Source organism: Nannospalax galili, unplaced genomic scaffold (assembly GCF_000622305.1).
Source record: "Nannospalax galili isolate Female #2095 unplaced genomic scaffold, S.galili_v1.0 scaffold212, whole genome shotgun sequence".
Classification (NCBI taxonomy): domain Eukaryota; kingdom Metazoa; phylum Chordata; class Mammalia; order Rodentia; family Spalacidae; genus Nannospalax; species Nannospalax galili.
In genome coordinates this window covers 4546961-4557831 of record NW_008333884.1, presented here as the reverse complement: position 1 = coordinate 4557831, position 10871 = coordinate 4546961, and the positions used below count along the sequence as shown (strand labels likewise).

General features: G+C 40.3%; 2 protein-coding genes across 3 annotated transcripts in view; one reads left to right on the top strand and one right to left on the bottom strand.

Moving 5' to 3' along the window:
- Positions 1-4068: 4068 nt before the first annotated feature.
- LOC103730559 (olfactory receptor 1D2) lies at positions 4069-5013 on the top strand. The gene has a single exon (XM_008828832.1). It carries the CDS (start codon positions 4069-4071, stop codon positions 5011-5013), a length of 945 nt encoding a protein of 314 aa, XP_008827054.1.
- A 1246-nt stretch (positions 5014-6259) lies between these two features.
- Rap1gap2 (RAP1 GTPase activating protein 2) overlaps positions 6260-10871 on the bottom strand; it is a 251257-nt gene continuing 246645 nt past the window's right edge. The window contains exon 24 of one of the 2 annotated variants that reach the window (XM_029561472.1): positions 6260-6612. The gene's annotated coding sequence lies outside the window, so the exon portion shown is untranslated. The remainder of the gene's footprint in view (positions 6613-10871) is intronic. The other variant, XM_029561469.1, reaches the window with a different exon arrangement.

Here is a 10871-nt window from a genome sequence, read left to right as displayed (position 1 = left end):
GGAGAGGAGCAGACTGGTTCCACCACCCACAACCTCCTCTGTCCCCAATCCTCATCTCCCTATTTAAAGAGCTCCTCATCTGGCATTGCCCTTAGGATCATTTCCAGGGTCTTTATATCACTGATTTTTTCATAGTCTTCACCAGTTTCACTGAAGAGTATGTTCATGGAATCTCCACATCACCATGACAGAAGTCAATGGCGTGCTCTATTCCATCCTGAATTTTAATGATCCTGTTGTTCACCCAGGAGCTAGATTCTTGATGGTGGAGCTGTCTCTGATAGATGCACTACGCTCCTGCTATTGATATCATGCCTTCAGGTTTCGATTTTTTTCATAAAGAAAGACTTGCATAAAAGGAACATTCACCTGGTTGCCTAGAATATTATCTTTATTTTAGACTACTGAGTCTGTCTTTTTATTACAAGAGAAAGGTCAGTATTTACTATGGATTCTGTAGGGAGATAGATTAGTGCACCAAAATGAAATGCTAATTATGTAATCATTATGAAGTATGAATCCTACAAAATAAGGAAAGAGATGTGGGAATATAGCTCAGTGGTGGTGCTTTCCGTATTGCTTGAGTTAGTCACACTAGAATTCTTTTTCCATAACCAATGGATTACAGTCTTTATCTTTTCTTCTTTGTTTTAGAAAATAAATTTAATTGCAAAATTTTAAAATTTGTATGACTTGAGCTACTTTAAAATTTCAACAAATTCCAAACTTTAGAAATTAACAGTAAGTTAATCCTAGTTTAATGTAAAAGATAATGCATAAATTATGCTAAACCATACAAAAATGAAATAAAATGACACGGGGCGGGGGGGGAGCTGTAGACTGACTTCATTTACAAATATGACTACAAAATACTACATAAAACAACAGCAAATCAAGCCAGGCATGTTGGCGCAGGCCTTTAATCCCAGTGCTCAGAAGGCAGAGGCTGGCAAATCTCTGTGAATTCAAGGCCAGCCTGGTCTACATAGTGAGTTCCAGGCTTCTGGGGCTACAGGAAGACCCTGTCTCAAAAGGATTTAAAAAATAGCAAATCAATTTCAATATTTATGGTGGGAATACAAATGCAGTTCAACATCCAGCAAATGATGATAGGCACTGAAAAAACATTCAACTACAAATGAAACAGCCACATCTAACTGTGAAAATACTATTGAATGGGGCTGGAGAGATGGCTCAGCGGTTAAGAACACTAACTGTTCTTGCAGAAGACTTGGGGGGTTCAAATCCCAGCACCTACATGGCAGCTAAGAACTGTCCATAACTCCAGTTCCGGGGGATCTGACAGCCTCTTCTGTCCTCCATGGGCATTGCCAACATGGGTGCACTTACATACATGCAGGCAATATATACATACATATAAAAAAATTTAAATACTACTGGGGCTGGAGAGATGGCTCAGTGGTTAAGAGCACTGACTGCTCTTGCAGAAGACCCGGGTTCGATTCCCAGCACCTACATGGCAGCTAAAAACTGTCCTTAACTCTAGTTCCACGGGAATCTGATGCCTTCTTCTGACCTCCGAGGCATTGCACGACACGGGTGCACTCATGTACATGGAGGCAATATACTTGTGCATATAAGGCTGGAGAGATGGCTCAGTGGTTAAGAGCACTGACTGCTCTTGCAGAAGACCCGGGTTCGATTCCCAGCACCTACATGGCAGCTAAAAACTGTCCTTAACTCTAGTTCCACGGGAATCTGATGCCTTCTTCTGACCTCCGAGGCATTGCACGACACGGGTGCACTCATGTACATGGAGGCAATATACTTGTGCATATAAAATAAAAATAATAAATAAATTTTTTTTTAATTTTTAAAAATACTATTAGAAAAAAAGGAGAGTTGGTGCTAAATCTATATCCTCTTCCACTAAAAAATCCCTTAAGACTCTACTGCATTTAGAATACAATTTTAAACCTTTACAAGACTCTGCATGACCTCCTTCCTATGACCTACATGTAGAATCCTCCCTGTCCCTGTCCCTGTCCCTCTCCCCTTCCCTCTCCCTCTCCCTCTCCCCCCCCCTCTTTTCTGCAATCATTTTGTAGGTACTTAGCCATATTTAGCTCTTTGAACATAGCAAGACCCACCTCAGGGCACTGTATGTTCAGCTGTCTTCCCGAAGTGACCCTTGATCAGGAATTCACAGGATTAGTTTTTTCACATCTCAAGACATCAAAATGTAAGCACTGGTAACAGATCTCCAAATAACAGGATTCAATATAATTTATATATCTTCATTACTTTTGAATTGTTTCAAATGTTTTGCCATACACATTAAGTTTTCAAAGCAAAAACACATAATACACTGTTTTAATCACGTGTGCATATGTGCTTGATCCTGGGGATTAAGTATGCTAGGCAAGTAATCGACCACTGAGCTACATCTCTAGCCCTGTTGTTTTAATTTTTAGTATGTTTGACATGTATCAGATAAGGCACAAAATGCTAGTCTGTATAATTGTTACCTATAACTGATTAAAATTTTTCCCAATATTATTTCTTAAATAATGCATACATTCATTTTATCTGCCAATATACATTGCTGCCATAACAGCCAACCAAATGTCTTCCTGTCCGTCTCTGAAGCTTCTATCCAGGTCTACTGATTAGTTCATTCCAGCATCTATTTATAGAGTCCTTTTTTAAAGAGAGGGTTTCCCTGTAACCCCAGCTGGCCTGGAACTCACTATGTAGACCAGGCTGACCTTTATCTCACAGAGATCAGCCTGCCTCTGTCTCCTAAGTGCTGAGATTAAAGGTATGTGCCACCATGTCTGACAGAGTCCTTAATTTCTAAGAGAGCAAGTATTGTGTTATAGCTCAATTTTTTCAATATTTTCATTTATTCTCATGCTTATTTTTAGAGGAAATTTAGATTATTTCAGTTTCCTAGAAAAATCCATCATGTGGGGGCTGGAGAGATGGCTCAGCGGTTAAGAGCACTGATTGCTCTTGCAGAAGACCCAGGATCAATTCCCAGCACCCACATGGCGGCTCTGAACCATCCCTAACTCCAATTCCAGGGGAATCCGAAGCCCTCTTCTGACCTCTGTGGCATTGCACGACACGGGTGCACTCTCATACATGCAGGCAATACACTCATACACATAAAATAAAAATAATAAATAAAATTCAACATTTTTAATATCAACTGAGTTAAATTTTAGATTAATTCAGGACAATATCTACCTTTGTGATATTTCATCTTCATCTTCTTACCTGAACTCTTACACACATTCTTGTGTATGTAAGTATGTGATACACACACACACACACACACACACACACACACACACACACACAGCATCTGGAATCCCTTTATCCATAATATTCATTCAATCATCTGTCCTACTTTTTCCGAGCTAGGTTATCATATCTGTGAATAATGAGGACAGTTTCTCCTTCTTCCAAATATGTTTACCTTCCTTCATTTTCAAATAGCACTACATCTGTTTCTTATAAGGCACACACACTCACACACATACATTATGCATCATTTAAAATCTATGTCATATCGTGACATAGCATACTAATCATTAAACACTTGAAGACTATTGTGACAGTTTAAAGTAAGACTTAGACATTATTCCTGTAACATGAGCATACCAGACTAGAAATTGTTAGAATAATTGAACTGAATAATTGTTTTTGTGTGTTTATTAATTTGTTTCTTTTATGTGTGGGGCATTTTGTTTGTTTGTTTTTTCAGTTGGGGTGCAGCTCAGTAGTAAAGCACTTGCTTAGCATATAAAATACACTGAGTTCAGACTTTAGCACAGCAAAATTTTTTAGATTATAAAATTGGGTCTAAGTCTTTTTGAAACAGAAGTCTTGCTATGTTGTCCAAGCTGACTTCGGCCTCCTAGGCTCAAGCAATTGTCCTCAGCTCTCTGAATAGCTGGGACTATAGGCAAATGCCACCATACCCAGCTCTAAGATATTCTTAATAGTAAGAAAATAGTTGGTTTGTAGTGTTCATGTCCTCATCTAAGTGAGAGCACTTGGTGAGCATCTGTTGCTGCTCCTGTTGCAGAAAATTGGGGAATGGATGGAAGCAACCAGTCTTCGGACTCCGAGTTCCTACTCATAGGGCTTTCAGAGATTCCTGAGCAGCAGCAGATTCAGTTTTGGGTGTTCCTGTCCATGTACCTGGCCACAGTGGTGGGAAATGTGCTCATCATCCTGGCCATCGGCTCTGACTCCCGCCTGCACACTCCCATGTACTTCTTCCTAGCCAACCTCTCTTTCACCGACCTCTTCTTTGTCACCAACACCATCCCCAAGATGCTGGTGAACCTTCAGTCCCAGAACAAAGCCGTCTCCTACACAGGATGTCTGACACAGCTCTACTTCCTGGTGTCCTTGGTGGCCCTGGACAACCTCATCCTGGCCACGATGGCATATGACCGTTATGTGGCCATCTGCCGCCCCCTCCATTATGCCATAGCCATGAGTCCTAAGCTCTGTGTCTTGCTCCTCACCTTGTGCTGGGCCCTTTCTATCCTATACGGCCTCATCCACACTCTTCTCATGACCAGGGTGACTTTTTGTAGATTCCGGAAAATCCATTACCTCTTCTGTGAAGTGTACGTCCTGCTGAGGCTTGCGTGCTCTGACACCCACATCAATCACACGGTGCTGATTGCCACAGGCTGCTTCATCTTCCTCACTCCTTTTGGATTCATGATCATGTCCTATATCTGGATTGTCAGAGCTATCCTCAGAATTCCTTCTGCCTCTAACAAATACAAAGCCTTTTCTACTTGTGCTTCCCATCTGGCTGTGGTGTCCCTCTTCTATGGGACCCTCTGTATGGTGTATTTGCAGCCGCTGAAGACATACTCTATGAAGGACTCAGTAGCCACTGTGATGTATGCAGTGGTGACCCCCATGATGAACCCTTTCATCTACAGCCTGAGGAACAAGGATATGCACAGGGCTCTAGGAAGACTGCTGAAGAAACCCTTTCAAGAGGTTAACATGAGGTAATTTGGGGAAAGGGCATTGAGATGGAGACTGAGAATTTCCTTCAATATATGCAAAGCATCACCATTTGGGATACACAGGAGTGATTAGGACACAGTTCCAGCTTAGAATGAACCTATGTGGTGATGAAAAGGCATGTAAGTATAGCCTAGTGTGCCTCAGATCTCACCAGCCCTAGTCATACTAGCTGAGTCACACTGATACCAATACTAGAATCTTGCAAGGTTGAATTTTTCCATGTGCCTCACATAGGACCACATTCTCAGCATTATCTAGATATGCCCAGTTATGACCTAGAGGTGTCTCTCATGTTATCTAGCATATATCTAATACACAAAAAGTAAATGGTGACTGATTAAAAGAAAATGTGAAATCCTGCAGGCAGCCTATGGGAGGAAGAGATAAGGGAGATAAAGGAGGGAGTCTAAATATGATCAAGATATATTTCATGAAATTCACAAAAATTCAATAAAATGTGCACTGAAAAAAATAAAATAATATTCATAAAAAGAACAGTCATTTTGAAGCTGCATAATACAATAACTGAAGTGAAATAAAACAAGAGCTTCAAGAACAGATCTGATAAAGCATAATGAGAAATTAGCTATGCAAATGCAGGTCATTTCAAATTATCTTGTTAGAAGAGCCAAAAGTAAAAGGATGAAAAAGAATGAAGAAAATCTATGGGACTTCAGAAGCACCAACAAGAAAAAATGATCCACAAAACAAGCAGAAAACAAATCACGAAAGGACAGTAGCAAGTGTGTGCCTTAAACGTAAATGGATTAGATTTTTCTGATCAAAAGACTTACAGTGACTGAAAACAAAAAGAAAAAACAATCCAACCATATGCTGACTACAAGAAAGTCACTTTACTGTGAAGGAGACTCACAAAATGAAAGTAAAGGCAAAATATGTGTGTGTGCATGTAGGGATATATATATATGTATATATAGATATATGTGTGTATATGTATAAATATATAGCTTATAAATATATTTATAAATATGTATAGATATACATATTCCAAGTAAATGGAAACTGAAACAAGATTAGCCAGCTATGTTTATATCAGACAAAGAGAGTTTTAATCAAACACAATAAAAAGAGACAAAGAAGGTCACTATGTAATGATAAGGGGGGGACAAATTTACCAAGAAGACATAACAATTGCAAATATCTGTGTATCCAACATCACAGCAATTACTAAATGACTTGTGAGGAAAGATAGATTGCAGTAGTAACAGCCCCTAAATACTCTAGTTTGAACAATGGAAAGATCATCTAGACAGAAAATAAGCATTGGATATTGTTAGTTACTTGTCACTGCGACAGACGATCTGGCAGAAATAAAGGAGGAAGGATTTCTTTTGACTCACTGTTTCAGGGGGTATCAGACCATCATAGCAGGGAAGGCATGGTGGCTGGGAGAATTCAGGCATGTGACGGTGGGAGTTTGCAGCACAGCTCACATCTTGCCAGGTCAAGAAGCAGAGAGAGGTGCTGGACAGATGGCTCAACAATTAAGAGCACTGGCTGCTCTTGCAGAGGACCTGGGTTTGACACAGCTGCACTTACATGCGGGCAATACACTCATGCACACTAAATAAAAATATTTTTTTAAAAAAAAAAAGCAAAGAGAGCTCAGGTTAGAGGTGGATAACCTTCAAGATGTGCCCTAGCCAGATCATAGTCCCAGTAAGTTCTACTACTTCCCAAAAGAGTACCAAGACTAGGGACATGAGCCTGTGGGGAACCTGTTACATCCAAACCATACAGATTTAAATAATACTTTAAATCAAATGCACTTAGAACAATACAGAACATTCCATCAACTATCAGCAAAATACATACTTAGTTGCAATCACATGCAAGTGTGAAAATACCTTGGCCAACTTGCTTGATCCATTTTGTGCTGCTAGGACAAAACACCTGAGACTGGGTACTTTATTTTTAAAAAAAAACAGACATGTATTTCTCATGGCTTTGGAAGCTGAAAAATCTAAGATAAAGGTACCAGTTAGTGAGAACTGGATCTCTCTGCTTCCAAGATGCCTTACTGCATCCTCCAGAGGAATGGAATGCTGTGTCCACACATGGCAAAAGACAGTGAGCAAGACAGCTGAACATTGTCCATTCAAGAGAGGAGCCCTGGCTAATCACCTTTTAAAACTATCACATTGGCCATTAAATATCAACACGTACATTTTGAAGGGGACACATTCAGACCTAAGCATCAAGTGAACAGGGAGCTCTGGGGTGAATCTGGCCATCTGAGTTCTGAGTCAGGCGAATTGTACAACCTCTATAGCCCTGTCTTGCTCCATCACCAGGTGTGGGCTTTCCCTAGAAACCCTGTGGTCTTGGAAAAGGAGGGTTTCTGCAACTGAGGCACAGAAAGTGCAGTGTTTTGTGTGGGGGGGGGGTGTTGAGTTGTGCTGTTGTGGTGGTTGTTATTGTGACTGGGGTGAGGAGTGTGGTAAATCTGGTTTGGGACAGGGCCTCACTATGTATCTCAGGCTGTCTTCAAAGTCATGATCCTCCTGCTTCAGCCTCCTGAGTGCTATGAATACAGCTGTGTGTTAGAAAGTCTGTTCTTGAAGTGAGAACTGTCCTTAAAGTTCACCTCCATTTTTCCACAGATATGTATGGGTAATGTCATTAAGACTCAAGGTCAGGAGGCATTGTGCTGAGTCTCTCGATCCCTCTCCAGGACCAGCTGTCTCTCTAGAACATTCTGGGCCTCGTCCAGTCCTGTGTGCCACAAATCTAAGGCGAGGAGCCTGGGCCTCCAGCACTGTGCTGCACCCCACCACGAAGGTCCGCTCAAGAGCTACAGAAGCGCGGGGCTCTGGATTTCTGCAAGATCCATGAACTCTCCCTGGAGAAACACGCATCCTGGCAGACAGCCAGTAAGAAGGGAAAGGCGGGCATGGCGCGGAAGCAGCTAATGAAAAGCGGGGGGGGGGAGGCGGCGCCACCTCGCCAGAGCATCCTCCTGTTCTGCATGCGGCACGCGCCACCCAGTGGCGGCCACCAGGACCGCGAGCATCTTACACAAAAGTGTAACTCTGCCTATCCTCTCTGCTCACAGGAGAGAGAAATAGTCCCTACCTTCCCTAAAATTAAAAAATTCTTTTCCCCTAAAATGACCAGCTGGCGCCCGCTCCTAACTCCCAGCGTTCTCATTTGCAAAAGTATTTGAGGCAAGAATTTAAAATGAAATCCTAACAGATTAATTCTAGGATTATATTAAAAGAATATGTCAGTGGTTATCAGTCTTTAGAGGACTAAAGTCATTTGATAAAACATAATACTGAATTTGCTGATTAGAAAAACAAAAATCTCAATAAAGTAGGAATTAAAATCATTTAAAAAATGAGCCTGAGAGGGTGGGTTCCAACCTCCATTAGTGTAGTGGCTGGGATCTCAGCAGACCATCAGAGTGCCAAGTTCTGGCCTCCCACTGGCATAGGGGCTAAGAACTCAGGAAACTAACTGAGATTGCCTTTTCTGCCTCCAGGTGGTCAGGTCCAGACCTTAGGAGGAAGCCTGAGTGTACCTGACTAGGACTTGACTTGGGCTTCTGTGGGTGCTCCTGAATAGCTGATCTGAAGCCATCAGTTCCCTCCAAAATAAAACCTGAGAGAACCTGAAACCTGTACCAACCAGCTTTACAAAATCAATAAGGACCTAGGCACTCCAATAATACAAACATAAGCATACTTCAACTTAATTCTCATATAAGAATCATAAACAAAAGAAACTCACATGCCAAAACACAACAAAAGAATAATAAAATGGAAAGCCAAAACACTATGTCCCCAGCAAAGCTCCACCAATCCTGTAGAAGAGTTCTATAAGGAGAACCCTCTAGAGATAACCCAGGACACTGAGCTAAAATAAGAAGTTTGTCCCTATCTTCTTTAAGTTCTTTGATTGGATTTAAAAGAACAGTCATAAACATGATCAAGGAATTCAACAAATTTAAGCAACACACGAACAAACAAATCAAAGACAAACAAACAAATCAAAGAACTAAAAGAAGATAGGGATAAACTTCTGAATGAATGTACAAAAGAGAAACATTGAAGAAAACTCAGGCAGAAATGTAGAAGGAAGTGGAAAACTCAGTAAGCCAACTTGAAACAACAGGGGAAAGCCTCACAGCTAGAATGAATGAAATGCAAAACAGAATGGAGGAAAAAGTTGAAGAACTGGACCACTCAAGCAAAGATTACGAAAAATTTTAAAAACACAGGAATGGTATACACAAGAGATATGGGACACCATGAAAAGACCAAATCTATAGATCACAGGAATACAGGAAGGAGACGAATTTTAGGTTAATGGTATTGACCAGATCCTAAACAGGATTGTAGAAGAGAATTTCCCAAAATTAAGGAAAGTTATCCCTATACAAATACAGGAAGCACATAGAACACCAAATAGGATCAGAAAAGAAACTCAGCACGACATATTATAGTAAAAACACTAAATGTACAGAACAAAGAGAGAATAATGAAAGCAACAAAAGAAAAACAAGTCACATACAAAGGAAAGTCCATCAGAATTACAGCTGACTTGTCAATGCAAACTATGAAATCCAGAAGAGCCTGAACCAAGGTATTCCCAGTTCTACATGACAATAGATGCCAGCCCAGACTACTTTATCCAGCAAAAATGTCTATTATAGTTGAGGGGGAAAGAAAAATCTTCCATGACACAAAAAGCCTGAAAGAATACATGTCCACAAAACCAGCCCTTCAAAGCATACTTGAAGCAATACAGAGAGTGGAGAGAGAAACAACTATATCTCAGGGGCAATGAAAGAAAATAAATAAAGGTATAATTCAGGAAACACAAAATTAGACAGAGAACACAAACAGCAATCAAAGTGACGACAATGAATACACATCTTTCGATAATAACCTTAAATATCAATGGACTGAACTCCCCAATCAAAAGACACAAGCTAAATGAATGGCTTAAGAAATTAGATCCATCTCTTTGCTGTCTGCAAGAAACCCATCTCACCTTCAAGGACAGGCACTACCTTAAAGTAAAACAATGGAAAAGAATATGCCAAGCGAATGGCACTAAGAAACAAACAGGGGTTGCAATTCTAATATCTGACAAAATAGACTTCAAAGTAAAACTAATCACAAGAGATAAGGAGGGTCACTTCATTCTGATCAAAGGAACAGTTAACCAAGAAAATATTACAATCCTTAACATATATGCAAATATGTACTAAACTCTGGTACACCGATTTCATAAGAAAAGTACTATTGGACTTTAAGACACAGATTAACCCCAACTCAATAATAGTAGGGGACTTCAATACCCAACTGTCACCATTAGACAGTTCAACTGGACAAAGGATAAACAGAGAGACATCTGAATTAAATGATACCATACATCAAACGGACCTAACAGGCATCTTTCAAATATTCCACCCAAGCACCAAAGAATACACTTTCTACTCAGCACCCCAAGAAGCCTTTTCAAAAATTGACCACAAACTGGGCCACAAAACAAACCTCAACAAACACAAAAAATTGAAATAATTTCATGCATTCTATCAGACCATAATGCAACAAAGCTCAAAATCAACACTGGACAAAGCCTTGGTCACTATACGAACGCATGGCAATTGAACAACACACTCCTAAACAATGAGTGGGTCAAAGGAGAAATTAAGAGGAAATAAAAGAATTCCTGAAATTCAATGAAAAGGACAATACAAGACAACACAACCTCTGGGACACATTAAAAGCAGTCCTAAGAGGGAAATTTATAGGTCTAAGTGCCTACATTAAAAAATTAGAAAGACCCCCAAATAAATAACCTAACACTGT